Below are 19,820 nucleotides of genomic sequence, written 5' to 3' on the forward strand. Positions count from 1 at the left end.
TCAAACTGATGGGAGGAATATCACACATCTGGTTCCATCTATGAAATTTAAATTGCTGACTCCTCAGCCTCAAATTGCCTTGGGGCTATGCAGGGAATAATAACGTTTGATTTATATATCATCCTTTAGGATAACTTAACGCCCACTCAGTGTGGTTTACAAAGTGTGTTATTATCCTTACAACAGTCACCCAGTGAGGTGGGTGGGGCTGAGAGAGCTCCAGAGAACTGACTAGCCCAAGGTCACCCAGCTGGCTTCAAGCGGAGGAGTGGGGAATCAAACCCGGCTCTCCAGATTAGAGTCCCACACTCATAACCACTACACCAAATTGGCTGAAGTGAGAAGAGGTTTTACCCTTCATCCTCCACTTGATTTTGTTGTTTGGAACAAGATTCCCCAATTTGTCATCATCTTTTTTAAAAAAGCAATGATTAAAGGACATTCCCCCCCTTTAAAATTCTAATAGCGAAGCAAAGGAGCTGGTTCTGAATCACACAACTGATTAGAAATTAAAGGGTTAAATTCCCCCACATGCCCCTGAGGCAAAATGAGGCTGAACAAGTTTGCAGATTTCATTTAATGGACAAACCAAAACCCGTGATGTTTGTCTCACTTCTTTGAGCCCTAAGGCAAACATAATCCACTGTTTGGCCCTATGGACCATGTCAAAATTAAGACTGCAGGCAAGTTCTGACTTAGGACATAATCACTGGATAAGCAAAGAGGCACTTTTATATTTTTATTTTTGCCTCTAATGTGACTTGTGTTTTGAACTTGTAGATTTTGTTGCTGCAGTGTGCACCATTTCTATTGACTGACTGAAACATTTGTACCTCCCCTCACTACAATGTGGCTCAAAGCACCTTATAAGCCACCTATTAAGACAGAAAAAATAAATAGCAACCTTGAAATCCAGAAGAATAATACTCCAAGCCCCCACCACTCTTGGTGAAATAACTCAATAGTTAAATACCCAGAGAAAGCACAGCTTTGTGCTGGTGATAGGAATATCATCAACGAAGACCTACAAACCTCCCTGCGAAGCCTTTCCCCAAGGACTGGGGCTCTAGCAGAAAGACCCTTGGTCTTACTGAAGAAGTTCATATCTGACAAGCAGATGTTCAAGCCTCCAGAAACTGCTCTGTGGGCCTAAGTCAGTTTGCAGGCAGTCTGTTTTCAAATGCCAGTGCTGAATTTCCTAATGGCTCCCATTTCTCCAGAGTGGCATAAAGCCTCCAAGGAGTGAGCAAGCAGGTCAATGGACAAACGTATGATTGTTTAGGCACACTTCTTTTTCTGAACTCTCATCGTCTCACCTGTCTCCTTCCTGGCAGGTGCCAAATTCCCCATCAAGTGGACAGCTCCTGAAGCGGCTCTTTATGGCAAGTTTACCATCAAGTCAGACGTGTGGTCTTTTGGCATCCTCCTGACTGAGCTTGTAACCAAGGGCCGGGTACCATACCCAGGTAAAGCCATCTTAGCAGTACAGCCCTCTCCTGGGGCCACTTCTCCCTTTGACTGGGTCTACTTTTGAGGAGGGGATTTTTACATTCTCTTCTAGACGCTGAGGGCTCAGGTGATACAGGGATTAAATTTGAATGACAGGGGGCACAACGGTCTTTTAAATTTAGTGGTTTTTATACCAACTCAACTGTCACCATTTCCCCACAAAGGATCTTGGGATTTGAAGCTCGGCAAGGGTGCTGAAAAAATGCTGCCTTACAGAACTACAGTTCCCAGGGTTCCTTGGGACGAGGGAATGACTCTGAAGCCACCCCCTTTTTGTAGTATAGTTCCACCCTGAGACAGAAGTCTTCTTGAGGTCACTTGAACAAATGAAGTTTAGTTGTATTTACTTCATTGATAGTCTGCCTTTCTCACTGAGATTCAAGGCAGATTACAAAATTTTTAAGAGCAGTTCAATCAGAGAGAGAGGATCTCCAATAAACAACACAGTAGGACTAGATTGCAGAACTGGAAAACAGCAGCAACAAAAATTGTCTAGCTGTGACAATGTAAAAAGTGGATTACAAAGGTAGAATATAATGCAGAATGTGCCTTCTGCTGATCCAGACCATTCATTCATTCGTTCGTTCGTTCATTCATTCATTCATTCAAACTTTTTAACCTTGCCATTCCTTGTGGTTCAAGGCAGCTAACAATAGTAGATTAAAAACCTTTACAGTTAAAACCAAAACAGCCCGCAATTCTTTCTTCCCCTACTTCAAAGATGTCTGCCGTTCAAACCTTGGTCTACCAAGATCGGCATTGCCTGTGCTGACTGGTGCGGCTCTCCAGCGTTTCAGGCAGAGGCCTTTCATCTTACCTGCTATCTAATCGTTTTAAGTGGAGATGCCCAGGGCTTAACCTGTGACCTTCTGCATGTTAGTGGACCACTTAGGGCCAAAGTAGACATGATGGCACCCTGGTGGCCACCACAAGGGCGACAATGTCATTTCAAAGTGATTTAAAAATGTCACAAGGGCCCGATCCTGATTTGGCCTGTAGCATTGCACTCTGGTTCCCGCACCCCCAGCCTGTGTTCACCTTTTCGAGGACTGATATAGTCACAAGGAGGAGGGTGCAGCCAGTTTGGCACTTGATAAACTGCGGCGGGGAACAGAATCAGGCCTTATGACATTTTTAAATTACTTTAAAAGGGCAGCAGCATCCCCTTGGCAGCCACAAGGCCACTGTCATGTCTATTTTGGCTGTTAGTGATGGCCCTTTATTAGCATTATTCTTGGTCAACATGTCCCTTTCAACTTTTCTTCGTCAAAAATAATACATTTTAGATCAGTAAGCAAGCAAACATGGGAAGGGAAGGGAAGGGAAGGGAAGGGAAGGGAAGGGAAGGGAAGGGAAGGGAAGGGAAGGGAAGGATGTCTCTAATAATTCAGAATCAGATTGAAAGAAGAATGAGATAAAAACGTGAGATCCAAGTCCACCACTCCCTCTTCTGCTGATTATCATGAGGGCCCGCAAACCTCGTTTGAACTATTAGACATTTTTTGAAATTTTGAAAACAGATTAGATACCACAACAAAATGGCTGCCTTGGAGGGGGGTATTCACAAAATGGCTGACACGGGGGCAGGTTCCAATCACAAAAAGTTGCAGGGGGGGATCCACAATGCAGGCAGCTGTTTTGAAGTTGGTACTCCACCCCCTGCAGACGCAAAGGGTGATGCCTCCTGGGCTCTTCTGAAGCACCTCCTACTCCAGATGCGGAGAAAAATCAGGATTGGCTCTTCGCTTTAGGGAAAAGACATTTTGAAGAAGAAGCAAGTGGGCGCCAGGAGACACATTGGTGGGCACCATAGGGCTCAGGGGCACCACCCTGGGGGCCTTGGCATTAAGAAATGCCATTCTGGTGCTATTGTATGCTTCAGTAGGCTTGTACTCAGGAGATTGTGGTGTGAGGATGTAGAATGACTGCATGATGCATACAGACTAAGGTTCCTATCCCTCACAGCCATGAAATTTAAAAAAAAAAAATCTAAAATCACCTAAAGAGACCTTATCGTAGTAGGTAAGTATTGGTTAGATTTTTATCTCACCTTTTCTTGTAGAAATGCAGGATGCACGTTCTTTCCCCTCTTCTGCACAACAACCCTGTGAGGAAGTTTAGGTCTTTAAAAAAAGAGGCCTAAAGTCGCCCATGGAACTTGAAGCCTGTCCTGGTTTGACCCAGGGATTTGCAACCGTGTATGGCTCAGCATGGAACTAAAAAAAATGTAATGATTCTGCACACGTTGGATAATGCACTTTCAATGCACTTTATCAATTGTTTGAGGTGGATTTTTTGTTCCGCACACAAAAAAACCCCGTTCCAAATGATCTATAAAGAGGATCGGAAGTGCATTATCCAACGTGTGCGGAATCACTCAAGGTCTCTTAGAGGGGTAGGTGGGATGGTAGAATAACCGGTCCATGCATGGGGATTGGCAGGCAAAGATTTTGATGAGACTAAAAGGCTTCTGAGGGATGCTTTAAAGAAAGGGAAACAGAGATGAACAGTTGCCAGGAATCCAAGAGGGAACCGTGTAGATTTATGCCAGTGCACTAAAACAATAGGGCAGGGTGCTCCTCTGTATATTTATGACTTATTGTGAGACATTGTGTGTGCCATTTCCAAATGAAGAACGTGCAGCATCCACCATTTGGGTTATTAATGTGTCAATGGTTAGTTGTGCGAAGTTGTATTGTTTCAGTTATACAAGTGGGATTTATTACTAGACATTGGCACGATCCAAAAAATAATCCCAATTTAGCTGATCGCGGCGCCGAACCCAGGTACCCGAACCTCGCCGATCAAGTCCCGTTTCCGATACAGAATCGGGAATCGGGAAGGCCGACGCGGGAGGGCGCCCCACCACCAACACTCCCCCAGACCAGAGTGACCAGGCACTAGAGTATGTAATACTGTGTGAGCCCTCAGCCAAGGAGGTGCCCACTGAGCTTGGCCCCAGAGCTAGACGGCAGCCCTGGAAGCAGAGAGAGAGAATAGGAATAGAGCCCAACCCCAGCTGCAACACTCCCCCCCAGACCTGAGCCCTCAGCCGAGGTGCCCACCGAGCTTGGCCCCAGAGCTAGGCGGCAGCCCTGGAAGCAGAGGAGATAGCTCCCTAATTCCCTATCTGCTGAAGCCCAAAGCTAAAGCTCCCTCTCCCTCTCTCTCTCTCTCTCTCTAGCGCTTTTCCAAAAGCGGCAAGCGAGAGCTCGCCTCTGTCCCACTCCACCCGCAAGTGGAAAGTGAAATTTTGTTGCGCAGCACATGGCTATTTATAAAGCCTGGGTCTGCTACTCAGGAGGGCTGTGCTTGGCCGTAAGAGCTGCCTCTCAGGCTTTGCAGGGATGAGATTCGAGTGCCCATGGCTACAGAAGAACACCCCCTTCCCCCGCCCTCCCCTCTCTTCTCCCAAATGGACGAGACGGGCGCGCGCTTTTCTGGCTGCTCCATGGTTGGAAGGAAGCCCTGCTGATCAAGGAAAGCTGGGCTTCCATTTGCGTTTCCAGGGCGACAGAAGGAGGGCAAACAGCTCTGGCATTCCCCAGGCTCCGTTTCCACGGGGCTCCATTCCCTCGGGAACAGATGGCTGGCACCAGACTGTCTGCAGACTGCAATCCTGAACGTAAACTGATCGATCCGATCGAGACCCGATAGAGCGCCCCCACCCGAGCGCTGAACCGGGAGCTGTGGACGGAACCGATCAGCCCGGTCCCGATGGCGCAAATGCCAAAATCGGGGCAGTTTTCAGACCGTAATTCCGATTGTGCCCATGTCTATTTATTACCCTAGATCTGTTCTGCCCCCCACCCAGCAGCCAGCCTCCACCTGCCTCACTTCCCGGCCTTGAGTGGGTTGCTAGCTTGTGGCAACAGCTGCTGCCTGCCCTTTGCTTGAGATTAGGGTCAGCCCATCGGCCCACTGAGACTCTTCCCGGGGGCCTTAATGGCTGACCTGCCCCCTGATTATTTATTTATTTACCTCACTTTTACCCCATTTTTCTCCCCAGTGGGGAACAAAGCGGCGTGTGTCATTCTCCGCTCCTCCATTTTACGCTCACAACAAGCCTGTGGAGTAGGATAGGCTGAGAGTGTGTGACCGGCCCAAGGTCACCCAGCAAGGTGCCATGGCGGAGTGGGGATTTGAACCTGGGACTTCCAGATCCTAGTCCAACACTCTAACCACTACACCACACTGGCTCCCTGACGCAGTTCCTGTTTCTCTTCTGCAGGCATGAATAACCGGGAGGTGCTGGAGCAGGTGGAACGGGGGTACCGCATGCAGTGCCCGGGGAACTGCCCGCTCTCATTGCATGAGTTGATGGTGCAGTGTTGGAAGAAGGAACCCGAGGAGCGGCCCACCTTTGAATACCTCCAGTCCTTTCTCGAAGACTATTTTACTGCCACAGAGCCTCAGTATCAGCCGGGCGACAACCAATAATAGTGGCCCGGGATGTCAGCTGGGACTCTTGACTGTGGGCAGCGCACTGCAGCTGCCGGGCCCTCGTTGGGGCTGCGGCATCTTGGGACTGTCTGTACAAGGAAACTGCTCCTTCCCTCTCGGAAGCAGAGGGCAAGGCTCTCTTTTTGTACTATTGGGGTTGAACTCCAAAGTTTTTTTAATACTTCTACTTGGGGGGCGGGTGTTGTTTGTGAATTTGTGTTTTAAATTCTGCCTCTTCCTGGGTGACTACCATGCCAGTTTGGGGAGAACGATGAGCCAAGGTTAGGGTTAGCAGGGAGAGAACGCGGGTTTTGTATAGTGCACCCCTTCCTTTACACCACTGCCTCCTTTCTCCCACCTTGGCCCGTGCCAATCATTCTGGAAGGTGGTGAAGAGGTCTCAACAGGGACTGCTCTTTTCCTGTCCCTTTGGGTCGCCCTCGTGCCCCCACCTCCCTGCTTACAGCTACCTCCTCTGCCACATCCGTGGGCCGTCTCACGTGGGCCATTGGGCTTGTTGGCATTGTGGCTTGAGGGTACCCATGTAGGCTGCGTTCAGCTCCTGGCATAGCAGTCATCCCACTGGGCGGCAGCATGCCTTCCATATGTGTTGGCAGAGAAATCTTCCCTTGATGCTGGGCATTGAACCTGGGACCTTCTGCATGCAAGGCAGCTTCTCTTCACACTGAGCCACAGCACCACCCCTGCCTAAGTAGCAGAAATGTCATAGCTAGACATTTCTGCACACAGAGCAAACTTGAAAATCAGGGCGAGGGGGCAGCTTACATTTTTGAACAAGGGTGACCATTGCAGTTCTGGGGTTCTCATTTTCCCCATCTCTAGCCCTTGCTGACCCTTCCCCTCCCAGCTACGCCTGGGGTACCTGCACTTGTTACCCTACCATAATAACCACTCGTCAAAACCCACCACTAGCTCCATTGAGGTGATCCATCCCTCCCTCTATCTAATAATGACATTTTGTTTCCCACCCATCCTTCAAAGAGTTCAGGGCAGCACCTGTGATTCTCTCTTCCTCCACTGTATCCTTATAACTACACTGTGTGTCCGGTGAGGCTGAAAGAGAGCCAACGGCCCAGGGTCGCCCACCCAGCATCCTGGCGGGGCATAGATTTGAACACAGGTATCCCCAGTCTTGTGTACTGGGTGGGTCGCTTGCGTGGACTTGACAACCAAGTTCAGATCCAGATCTTGAGCTGCATATCCAACTCCTGTTAACATAATGCACCATTTGGCCCTTAAAATGGGGGGCGAGCGATAAAGACATGCACAGTGTAATGGTGTCATTTCCATCAGACTCACCCAGTTTCCTGAAGACGTCATCCTACACAGGACGGACTGGCCCTTTTACTTCCTGGGAAAGTTCCCGAGCCAGGCCCAACAGCTCTGCCAAGGCCAGATGGGCCACTTGGTTTAGAACCTTCCATGCCCATCATGGTCAGTGCCAGCTCACCAATTGCTTCCTCCCCATTGTTGCTGCTGCTATTTGGCTCAAAGCTGAGTGTCTGCTGGGAGCATCACTGGAGCAGTTCAGGTGGGCTCATTCCAGGGCTGTTGTAACTTCCCTGTCCACCCTGATCACCGAGCTACCTTTGACATGATTGTCCCTTGACCTCATCGATGGGCTGTCTGAGTTGGCTTGGAGACGATCTTCAGGATAGCGAGTGGGCAGGGGGACTTGTATTTCCACTGGGACCGCTCAAGCAGAACAGGTGTTCTCTGCCCCCCAGCCTTGGAGCTGGTAGGCACAACACCAAAGATCTGTGATGAGCTTCTTCTATGTTTTAAAAGGCTAATTATCAGGTCCTGGAGCTGCTATGAAGATCACTGGATGCCCAGTCTCCTGCCCAGCCCCACATCCAGTTGAGAGGAGTGTTTCACATCTTGGGAAAGACATGAGAAGAAAGGTTGAAACCCCTCGCCCCTCTTTCAGCAGCTCTTTGATGCAGCTGCCTTTAAAAAGAGCTGCAGAAGATCCTAATTTCCTATCAGTTTTTGGCTCTGGCTGCGTGTAGACCTCACAACACATGCTGAGTGAGCCTACACCTGTGGTGTTCATCACTGCAGTGCAGGTTCCAGCTGAGCAGTCTTCTGTGCCTGGCCTCCAATCATGCTCCAGAGCTGCAGCCTGCCAGGAATTTCCTGGTAAGTTAAAGCATAAGCCCACCCCGGATTCAAACCACCTTTGCCGCCCTGCCTGAACCGATAAGCCTGACGTGAAGCCCAGATATTTTGCCACCGATCATTTTTGTGTTTCACACCTTCCTCACCAATTGTCCCCCCTGCACACACACCCCACTTCTATGTTCTTAACCAGAGCCGAAATTATTAAAGCCATAATCTGCTGGTTGCACGTTGAGAGAGTGGACAGTGGTGAAAAAAAACGCAGCTGAAATTGGGGAGGGAGGGAGCTATGAGTAACCGTACAAGTCCTGCTCACGGCCGGACCAGGAAAAGAGACTTAGCCTGAGAAGGGAACTTGAGCTGCCATGTAGCTGTTGTATTGTGCCTTCTGATAATGACGTAATGTCCCTTAAAGGGTGGGGCATGCAATTCCCGATGTCCTCCGCCTGATGAAGGAAGCCAAGTCTGCATCTGGATCTCCCAAATTCATATTTGAGACTTCTGGTAAAGTGCCTTACTTGTGTTTACACATGCGCAAGTCCAGTGGCGATCGATCCGTGGTCAGGCCGGTCACAGAACTTGGATTGTGAGCCCCATATAGCTGTCATTTTGCTGCTTCTTGGAAGACTGGGCTGTTAGTGCACACATGCACAAAGCAAGGGCAGGGTCAGGGGAAGGTAGAGTATGGGGAGGATATACCATCACTTCTGGATGACAACCTAGGAATGTCCCCCCAATCTCTGTAGTAAAGACCATAAAGCTGTAGGGAAATTCCTGGAGTGTCATCATGAAGAGCATTCTCAACCATTTGTTCTCCTGGTCTTTAGTTTCACAAGGGTGGGGGATTAGGGCTGAGGGCAAGGGTTTATCTGCTATACGCGGACAAACGGCACGCCTACTTTCTGCCCTATGCTTGCAGTTCTTGGGATCTCATGTAGCCCCCCTTCTAGTTAAGGGTGAGTCCTGAGTCTGGAGAGGTTGGAGACCAGAGCTGTTGACCTAACCACTTTGGAAGGCAGAGAGCTGCAGTCGTTAGGTTTGTGTTCAATCCATCAAGGCAGTGGTTCTGCCTTGCTTTTTTGGGTGGGGAAAGATTCTTTTGTTCACACGATCCAGTGGTCTCTTCAGTGGTTTGGACATTCAGGTGGGTCGTGTTTTGGGTTGCTAGCCCCCTCTAGAGTTACCCCTTTTTTGGTTACCTTTTGAAAGTGCTGCTAGTGAGTATGCGTCAAGAGCAAGCCTCCTGCTTCTCACATGCTGAAAAGAGTAACAGCTTGGCAAGGTGAGGTCACTCTGTTTGCAAAGAGCTCTTCTGTGGCTCTGATCCTGGCTTGTCCCTCACAGGTGCTTGGCTTCTGGTTCCCAGTCTTCGCTGTCTTGGCTTGCTGCCCGCAGTCCTGGTTTTGACACCAGGGAGGGCATAGCTATAGCTCCCCCTGCCCTGTCACGTGACTGTAAGGCCCCATGGTTTCCTATCATGCGCCTGCACCTCTGTGGCTCCCATGCTTGGTGAGTCCAGGGTCTGGAAAGGTGAAAAGCCATTGCTGTACTCAATAGTATTGTAACCCTGGTTTAGGGATGTCAGGATATCCTAGAATTCATTTCTGTTCTGCATTAGAGGGAAAAGTAGGGGGAAAGATCTATACTGCAAACATGCAAGAAGTTGCCTTATGCAGAATCAAACCAGTGGTCCATCGGGGTCAGTCTTGTCCATTCTGACTGGCTGTCCATGCTTGCAGGCAGAGATATTTCATATCACCCACTGCCACCTGCTTTTAACTGGAGAGGCTAGGGATAGAACCTGAGGCCTGTGTGCAAGGCAGAGGCGCTCACACTGAGCCACAGCTCCTCCATTGTGCGGTACTGGGTCCAGATTGGGTCCTAGATAACAATGTGCAAAGTGGTGCAGTTCAGAAGCCAAGTGGGAAGCAAAAAAGCCTAACATCTAAACTGGGTATGCTGCTAGCAGGCTACCCATTTCGAATGTGGCCATTTTCCCCGCATAAGCCATTGGAGGGCACAGCAAGCAGCCAGCAATGTGGCGAAGAGCTGACAGGTTTGAGATCCTGGTAGCAATTGTGCCATGGGCATAACATGCATCCGGCCTCCAGGAAAAGAACTGCAACACACTGAAGAGCTGCTTGATTTAGAGAAACTGAAGGTGCGAGTGCTGCCATACAGCAAAATATTTGGTGCAAGAGGGGAAAGCTCTGTTCCCCCTAGGATTTCTGAAAGTAAATGGAGATGTCTAGCAGAGACTGCGGGCTCCTCTTTGGAATGAAAACTACACGATGGGTTAGCCACTGGAGGCCTCTGGGCCTCATCTGTTGCACGAATGGTGCCAATTGGATCTCCAGGTACCAAACGAGAGGCAAAGGTCCTCTGCAGAAATTGGCATCTGTAGGTATAGAACATCCACCAGGCCGATTAAAGAGAGGTGGGAGGTGGTCGATTGTGCTGGTTCATCATTCATCTCTTGCTTCTTCAAATGCTCTCCCCCGCCATAAAAGAAGTTGCTGGGAGGAGCATCAGATGTGAGCACTTGCAATTGTCACATTCATAAATGTATGCATATTCTACTCCTTTTTGCTCTAGTGCCCCCCATCACTCTTGAGTTAGATCTCTCTACTCTGTTTTTTGTGCTCAGTCCATCCCATCCCATATTCCTGCTGCGGCTTCCACCTGCCCTTTCCCTTGCTGGAAAACAGTATATTCAAGATAATGCTAGCCACTACAGCAATTGCTTTCTTCCATAAAGTGCAGAGTCATTTTTCAAAAACCCTGAATTCTGCACCCAAATAAAAATTCCATCTCCGTGCTGTGTGTGATTGCTGGGCAGGTGGCTGAGTGCAAAGCAAAACAAAGCCTCTGCACTCCCTGGTACAGAAGAGGATTTTGACTGCTGTGTTTCTAACACTTAACAGAAACCAGCTTACCTGCCAAGCAACCCTTTGTCCACACGAAGCAGAGAAACCTTGGTCTCTTTGGGGCATCCTAGAAGCACAACACCTGCTTGCGGAGTTTTGAATTGGACATAGAATTCAGCGTCTTGTCAAATGACCTCAGGGTTGGCTTTGGGCTTGGGAGCCCTTCGACAGGATGAGACGATCCGCTTGCGTGGCCAGAGAGACAGCAGGCAAACGGGGCAAGGAAGAGGAGCAGACCCCACCACCAATCAAAAGGACATGGCAGGAGAAATGGCTCCTCCTCGCTGTTCTAGCAGCTCAAGTGTCCAGTACGATAGTAGATAGGGAGGTCAATAATGGGACCTTCTATAGTAGTTGGCCTTTAGTAGTTGCCCAAGGAGGCTGACACCAGCCCTGAATTACACCAGGCATACTGTGGAATGCTGAAAGCCCTATGCTAAATTTATTTGTTTGGTACATTTGAATCCTTCCCTTCGCCCAAGGAGCTTAGGGCAACATTCTGTACTCTTCTATTTTTACAACAACCCTGCAAGACAAGTTAGGCTGAGAGAGAAAGACATCACCCTGACTGGTGCTTTGAACCTGGGTCTCGCTGACACTAACCACCACACTGTGCCTGGTAAGGTGCCATCTGGAGTTGCAGAGGCATGCCCAGACTAATAAACTAAACACTCGGGCGTTGGGTAATTGGAAGAATTCTTTATGAGCCTTTTGAACAGTGGACAGGAACAAGCCAGAGGGACCAAGCTACAGTGTCTTCCAGCGTGTGAGTATTTAGTATGCTTTTATCCTGCCGTTCTTCCAAGGAGCCAGAGAGAATGCACGACTCTCCTGTCTGTGTTTTATCCTCCCAACACTCCTGTGGGGCCAGATAAGCTGAAAGAGGGTGACTATCCCAAGGTCACGTTCAGTGAAATCCTAAACAGAGATACTCCAGTCTAAGCCCATTGATTTCAATGGGCTTAGACTGGAGTAACTCTGCTTAGGATTGCACTGTTAGCTACATGGCAGAGAAGGGATTCGAGCCCCAGTCTTGCAAATCCTGGTCTATTACTGCTCCACCCAGTTCTCATTCATTATACTTCCCACCTTTCTTTAGCTTTTTAGAAGTAATTTTTTTAACGTTTTTATTTTTTTTGTAACTGGTAGGGGGTACAGAATAGAGGGGAAAGGAAAAAGAAGTCATATATTTGAAAAATTTAACATATTACACCGTTCAGTCTAATATATTTCAGCCTCATAATTCTTACTACAGATCTTTATGTTCAGCGACTCATCTGTTATTTTCTATTTTTCCATTTATTTTTAGTTATTGTCCATAAAGGTCTTCATCTTGATTGTAAGCTAGGTTTCTTCAGTCTTAGCTTTTTAGAAGTAATTTTGATGTTGCATCTAGCACATGTACAGCTGAACGGTTTAGACCCCACATCTATCCAGTTAGTGGATCCTGGTTTTGTTTGTAAAGTGAACATATTTTAGCTCTTTCTTACAGGTGTTCACCCATACATGCAGGATATATTTGCATCCAGTATAACACACCAATCGAGCTTTGGTCTTCGGTTTCTGGGTAGAGATGCTGAGAAAGTTCCTTCCAAAGTTCCACCCTTATTCCCATGGACCATACTTAGATGAATTCTCAGGTTCTGATTCTCCCAGAATCCGATGTGGGTCTGTGCACTGAGAAAAGTTACTATTCACTGCAGCGGTGTGAAATATACACGTCTTCACACCGCTGCAGTGAATAGTAGCTTCAGTAAGGTATAGGCTTGTTTATTTCATCAGGATTAGAACGTAAGTACAGAAGAGGTGCCCTACCGGACCAGCGGTCTGTCTGCTCCAGCATCGTGTTTCATACAAGCCAAACAGTTGCCTGAGAGGGCCAACTAACAGGACATAGAGGCCAAGGCTTTCCCCTAAGGTTGATAGTGGACAGCCAATAGATTTAGAGATTCTCCTTCATCACTGTGGCTAGTAGCCATGGATGGACTTCTCCGTGAATCTGTCTAATTTCCTCTTAAAGGCATCTATATTGTGGCTATCCTATCCACCAACAGCACATCTCAAAATTTACTTCTCAATAAAAAAGTACTTCTTTCTGTCTGATTTTATCAAATTCACTGGGGTGTCCTGGCGTTCCAGTATTAGGGGAAAGAGAGAAAAAGTTCTTTGTAACCACTTTCTGCAACTTGGCCATAATTTTATAAACCTCTCTTCTGTCCCTGCCATAGTCATCTTTTTCCCAAACCAAACTCCAGCCTTTCCTCTTAGGAGAAGTGCTCCATTAGCTTAATCATCTTTTTTGCCCTCTTCTGCACGTTTCCCAAGATTTTAAGAAAACATTTCAAAATGTAATTCGCTCAAGGGTGTGACAGACAAACCACGTGCCAACACAGCTGGAGTACAAGCCTGGCATGATAAAGTTGGCAATATCTTTCTGGTCAAGAGTGGCCACATAAGGAGGGCAACAACTGATTTGTCATGAGAGAAGTCCAGTGCACTTTGGAACTGGGAAAAATTGCAGTACAGACAAACATGAATAGAAAAAAAGGGACTTTGGAAATTTGAAAACTGTGGGGTGAAAGCAGGTATGACATGTTGGAAGCCAGACCCAGAAATTTCCCCGTTTATCTGTATACCTTTGAATTACCTTTTCTATACTACGCTACTGGATTTTTTTTTAAATCTGTGAATAAGGATAAATAAACCTTAGCAAGTATGCACCATGCCAGTTGCATTGTAAACCAATGCTTCTTCAGAATAAAGTCAGGCTGGTTCTCAGAGCTCCTGTTGCCATGGGTCACTCACAGGAATGAAGTTTATAATTTTATCCTAGCAAAAGCATGTCAGTTTGACAATGTGCTTGTCTGGAACAGGAAGATGCTTCTCTCTCTTCCGTGGTCCTTTCCGATGGTCTCTGACTCCTTTTCTTTCCCTCCCCAATGGGATGTGCAAATCCTCTGCTCAGCATAGCTGCTGGAAAGGACATCAAAGCAGCACGTGCTTTAAAAGAGGCCTGGCTGCCTGGGAACCCCACCAAGCCAGACACAGTCGTGGGTAGAGCTGTTTAGATTTAGGACAGACAAAAGGAAGTTGTCTTCATCTGTGGGATACTTAGCTTGGGCACACACTGCCACGGGATACAGTGGTGACCAGCAGGGCTTTTTTTCCGGGAAAAGCAGTGGTGGAACTCAGTGGGTTGCCAGCACAGGGGGTAACTTGGCAGGAGGTGGTGCCCCTGGTACCACATGTGCGCGTGCAAAGTGCATAAATGCTCCCAGGGCCAATGACGTCACTTTGGGTCAACTGGAACAAGGGGGGGAGTTTTTTAAAGTTTAAATCACCCTCGGTGAAAATGGTCACATGGCTGGTGGCCCCGCCCCCTGATCTCCAGACAGAGGGGAGTTTAGATTGCTGGAGTGGCACAGAGGGCAATCTCAACTCCCCTCTGTCTGGATATCAGGGGGCGGGGCCACCAGCCATGTGACCATTTTCAAGAGGTGCCAGAACTCCGTTCCACCGCGTTCCCGCTGAAAAAAAGCCCTGATGACCAGTCACTTCATTAGTTTAGAGGAAAAGTCCCTCCATGGCTATTCCCCTCAAAGTCAAAATTTAACCCCCACCCCACCCCCATGTCAGAGGACGTGTTTCTCTGGATACTAGTTCCTGGGAGGCAACAAGAGGAGAGGTGCCAGCCTCTGTGCCCTTCAAATCTCTGCTTGGTCACTTAAACTCACCAGGTGATCTTCAGCTAGTAGCTGTCTCTAGGCATTACATACCTCACGGGACTTTTGTGAGGATAAAACATAGCCAGATGCTGGACTAGATTTACTATTTTCTGATCCAGGGCAGCTACCCGTACGTTCTTCCATTCAGTGTGGTTAGAAACAAAGCGCTTGTTTCATAACTAAGGATGTACGATGAGTGCAGAGCAGTGAAATGAACTCTACATGTACATTTGTGTGCCCTGAAAGCCCAAATGGTGAAGTTGGTAGGGTGCTGGAGCTGGATTGTGGGCAGACTGGGAACTTAAAATGGCCTGGGAGCCAGACCGTCTGACTGGCCCCAGCAGTGCTGGCGGTGCTACTGGGACACAGCTCTGTTTGCTCCTGGTAGGCAGCAGCCCGCCTGGAATCTTCCCTGAATGTTAAATAGTCAGTCCACCCCTACTCAAACCTCTGCTTCGCCAGTTAAACTCACCAGGTGATCTTCAGCCAGTAGCTGTGTCTCAGCTTTGCATACCTCGCTGGACTGTTGTGAGGATCAGGGCTTTTTTTCAGCTGGAATGTGGTGGAACGGAGTTCCGGCACCTCTTGAAAATGGTCACATGGCCGGTGGCCCTGCCCCCTGATCTCCAGATAGAGGAGAGTTTAGATCTAAACTCCCCTCTGTCCGGAAATCAGGGGGCGGGGCCACCGGCCATGTGACCATTTTCGCGGAGGGCGATTTAAACTAAAAAACTCCCCCCTTGTTCCAGCTGATCCAAAGTGATGTCATTATGCGGTCCTGAGTTCCACCCCCTCTTTTCCCAGAAAAAAAGCTCTGGTGAGGATAAAACAGAAATGGGAGAACCATGCCACCCTGAGTTTCTCGGAGGTAGGGTGGGATTTAAATGCCCTAGATAGATAGAGAAGCTTGGCTTATGGTTGCTGATTTGGAGAGGGAAGGAGTGAGATGCAGAAGAACTCTGCATCATGAAAGCAGTTCCCATCTGTCCAAAAGGATAAGAGATTCAAGGCTCAGAACGTGCATATGGAGGGTCACCAGATTCAGACCAAAAGATGCTGCACCTCTTGTGCGTTGAAGGATCATACAGAATGGCTGTACCCATCAGTCTGGGTTTTCTGGACCCTGCTCTTGTAAGCAGCAGCAGCCAGGTGGGCTGTAACCAGATTTGGGCCACCCAGTGTGGGCCCTGCCAGCTCTCTGCACCTTTCTCTGCCTCTCTCTCCTCCCTTCCCTTCCCTTCCACAGCCAGGCATATTCCCCTTGCTCAAGGACAGAAGCACAGAGAACAGCTTGCGGGAGGCCTGGCACCCAGGATGTCAACATTGATCGCAGTGAGAAAAATGCAGCTAAGCGAGAAACCTCCTAAGCCCCTGCCCTTTTCCCCATCCAGCTGGTGCTCGTGACATGGCCTCCCCTGCCGCAGTCTGAAAACTGGCAGCAGCCAAACTCACGCTGCCAGCCGCTCACAGGATCAGGCCACCAAGCTCTGCCGGCCCATCTCGCTGCTGCCAGCCTGCTAGGAATCCTGCTCCAAGCCATCTGCAGAGGCCATTTGGTGCAAGCTCCCCTTGCAGCCAAGCTTGCTGGGGAGTTGTTTTGATGCTGACCCAGCCAGCGAAGACAGCAGGCTGTGCAAATGTGTAGAAGGGTCAAAAGAAAGAGGGGAGAGAGGTGGCTTTCTCTGGGAGGGAGAAGGAAGGTCCAAAAGGAATGGACTTGCTGGGTAGTCCTGCCTTGGACAGTGCTGGTGCAGTGCAGTGGTGGGCTAACAATGTGGCAGGCACGGAGTAAGGAGATCTGCGAAAGCTGGAAGGAATTTACAGAAAGGTTTGAAAACAAATGCTTGTTTCACAGAGGAGGAAAAAGGTCCAAAATCTGTTGTCCTACAAACCAGTCATTCCCAAGCACGGGAGGCATAGACGTCTACCCCATTTGGTTGACAGAACGTTCACACTCAAACTATGCACAGTAGTAAATATAATGCATGAGGAGAGTGTAAAATGCTGAAGATGTCACACCACTTTACCCCAGTTCATTTCCCTTCTAGAAAAGCAGGCTTTAGCTATCACCTAAAGTTGGAGTGTGAAGACAAGGCTCAGTTTTGAGCCGTTTGTTGGTGCATAAAGCCAAAAAATCATTTGAAACAAGAGACACTGAATGGAGCTGGTATTTTTTAATTTTTTTAAAAAACCCATCAGTTTCTATGCCTGTGCAAGAAGCAGATGTTGCGGTTCAGTAAGGCTACAAGGGGGGACCATTCCATGACATGAAGTCAGGTGCAGGTAGCAGACATGCGGTATCCACAGGGTCTAACTATATGATATGTTGTTCCTTGGTTCATACTGCTGTCTACCCTGGGTCCTGCAGCTCACCTCCCGTGTCCAGGCCCTGGAGCAACCAGTCCCTCCTTGCCAAACCAGGAGGTTGTTTTGTCTGGAAGTAAAACAGCATACTGCAGCTCTTCGCCAACAATGATGGAAGGTTTTTATTTATTTCATCCAAATATTTATACTCCACTTTTCTCCCCAATGGTGAGCCAAAGCAGTAGACAACATGGGTTCTCTCTTTCTGCAGTTTTATCCTTGCAACAGCCTTGGAGGTAGGATAGGTGGGGAAAGAAGGACTCGCTCAATGAGCAGCATGGCAAAGTGGGGGGGCATCAGACCTGGGTCTCCCAGATCCTAGTGTAGCACTCCCAACTGCTATGTCTATTATGTCTTCCTGAGCTTCCCAACTCTGCCTTTCTTATTCTTCCCATTTTGCACTAGATTTTCCAAGATTTCTATTATGCTCCAAAGAAGTAAGTTAGGGATATCCTTATCTGTAGGAAGACGGTGTTCACTGAAAATAACTTTAAGCTTCTGCAGTTAAATTCAGGAAGGGTGTTGCGGGCCATGGGAGTGAAGATTTATTTGCCTCCAGAGAGGCAAATCTCCACCCCACCTATGTTTGAGCTCCAGTCTATAGATTTAAATTATATTAAACTAGCTTGATACCTGTGCTTTGCTACAGTATTTAACTATTTTAAATCCATTTTACTTCAGGACACATTCAATGACTCCCAATAGCAACTGCATACTGTTTAGAATGTGGGGGGTGAGGAGTTGGACCAATCAGGATGCATACTCAAATGACCTCTGTGTTCCAACTGTCTGTGGAGGGAGGGATGAGGTGTGGAATGCTGTGAGCCCCAATCACCCCACATATGCAAATGACCATGAAAGGCTGGCGCAATCAGGGACGAGCTGGTAGTGGGCAGGGGCGCAGGCAGGCAGCAGCTGCCAGCCACACAGGCAAGCTGTATCCCTTTGGGAAAACACATTTTACCCCTTTTTATCCCCTTAGGAGGTGGATTTCTTAAAATCCCTTCTTAGTGAGTCTCTACATCACAAAAGGAATGTTCTCCCCAAATTTCACATTTTTAGGTCCAGGAGTTTGGGCTGGGCGTTGATGAGTCTGTCAGGACACTTCTCTTTATATATATAGATAGTACATTATTTAGAGTGTGAGCCCTTTGGGGACAGAGATGCATTGGGGGTGGGGGAGAGACCCTGGTGTGATCTGCCCTGAGTCCCTGGGAGAGAGAGTGATATAAATAATTTTTTAAAAACTGTTCTTCTCCAACTTGTGGGTTTCTGAAGCTAACACGTCATAGAAAGTACGCAGAGCTACATGGGCCAGGCAGCTGTTCTAGATCATGAGAGAATGGCCTGTTCTCTGTTCATTTCTGTAGCCACATCTGGAAAGGGAACTTTGTGAGCAAGCCTAAGCAGGTCTCATCAGAAGTAAGTTTCACTTTATTCAAGGGGCTTACTCCCAGGAAACTGTTCTAGGGCTGCAGCCGATCTCTCCTTAAGCAGGAAGGCTGGCGGCAGCCCTGGTGTGGCACTCCCGGCAAACAACCCACCACGCCTCACACGCTTGGCTTTCCCTAGTTCCCATAGCTGATGGGTTGCACCAGTTGACTTTTCTGTCTGATTTGATCAGAGTTAGCTGTTGCCTTTACTGTGTTCTCACCTTTGAAGGCCATGCCTGCCTGTTGACTTGAGGCCATCCTGCTTTTGAAAGTCTGAGGCCTGTTTTAGGGATTTGTTCAGCACCCACTGTCTGGCAAGGAAGATGCAAGAGCGCAGCCAGACGAATGGACCATCCTTGTTTTTGCTGCCACAGTACAATGGGTGACTTTTCATGAAGTCCTCAAAACCAGGCCACCCATGGAGAAGAGCTTCTACCTGTTAGTGAGACTCTCCTGGTACACAGAAATCAATCAAAAGAAAAATTAGCCAAAAGAAGAAGAAACCCACCCACCCCCACACCCAAACAGCCTGATGTGGACTGAATATGTTTCTGGCAACATGGAATACTTGGCAGCCACTTAGAGGGCTGAGGAGATTGACTTAATATCACCCTTGAGAGTTCACAGTTGGAGGACAATTCCTTAGTCATTTCTCTTTCCCCAGTGGTTCTTCATTGTTTCCTTTCATTGCTCATGAGGTAAAACACAAACAACGTAAATATATAAAATAAAAAGGGAGACAAGAGTTGCCAGAAGAGTCTTTTGTTGGCCTGACAGGGAAAATTCTGTTCTGTCAAGTAAAGGGTATTGGGTTCTGATCAGGCCTTTTTTTCTGGGAAAAGAGGTGGTGGAACTCAGTGGGTTGCCCTCAGAGAAAATGGTCACATGGCTGGTGGCCCCGCCCCCGATCTCCAGCGGCGCAGAGGGCAATCTAAACTCCCCTCTGTCTGGAGATCAGGGGGCGGGGCCACCAGCCATGTGACCATTTTCAAGAGGTTCCAGAACTCCGTTCCACCGAGTTCCAGCTGAAAAAAAGCCCTGCTTCTGATAAAGTGGATTCTGGCCGGGCGTTGCCCCTGAACCCAGGCTACTGCTATGCTCTGTTTATCATGGTCCCATTCTGCATTGAGATGCATCAGGACTGTATTCACATACTGCTTCAAATGGAGAAGGATGTGAGCTGTTTTGGATCCCCATTTAAGGGAAAGATTGGGTACAAATGAAATAAATGAATGAATAAAAGATCAGTCAACCTTTCTGATGCTATTAGTGTGCATG

The 19,820-nt window shown here is 48.2% G+C and overlaps 1 protein-coding gene across 4 annotated transcripts in view; it reads left to right on the forward strand.

The window, feature by feature from the left end:
* FGR (FGR proto-oncogene, Src family tyrosine kinase) overlaps positions 1-6,126 on the forward strand; it is a 93,061-nt gene extending 86,935 nt beyond the window's left edge. For all 4 annotated transcript variants that reach the window (XM_054999161.1, XM_054999164.1, XM_054999162.1 and 1 more), the window contains 2 exons: positions 1,335-1,466; positions 5,741-6,126. In XM_054999161.1, coding sequence (XP_054855136.1) covers positions 1,335-1,466; positions 5,741-5,949 — 341 coding nt within the window. In that variant the 3' untranslated portion in view covers positions 5,950-6,126. The remainder of the gene's footprint in view (positions 1-1,334; positions 1,467-5,740) is intronic.
* The last annotated feature ends 13,694 nt before the right edge of the window (positions 6,127-19,820 follow it).

This window comes from Eublepharis macularius, chromosome 15, assembly GCF_028583425.1.
Source record: "Eublepharis macularius isolate TG4126 chromosome 15, MPM_Emac_v1.0, whole genome shotgun sequence".
NCBI classification, from domain to species: Eukaryota; Metazoa; Chordata; class Lepidosauria; order Squamata; family Eublepharidae; genus Eublepharis; species Eublepharis macularius.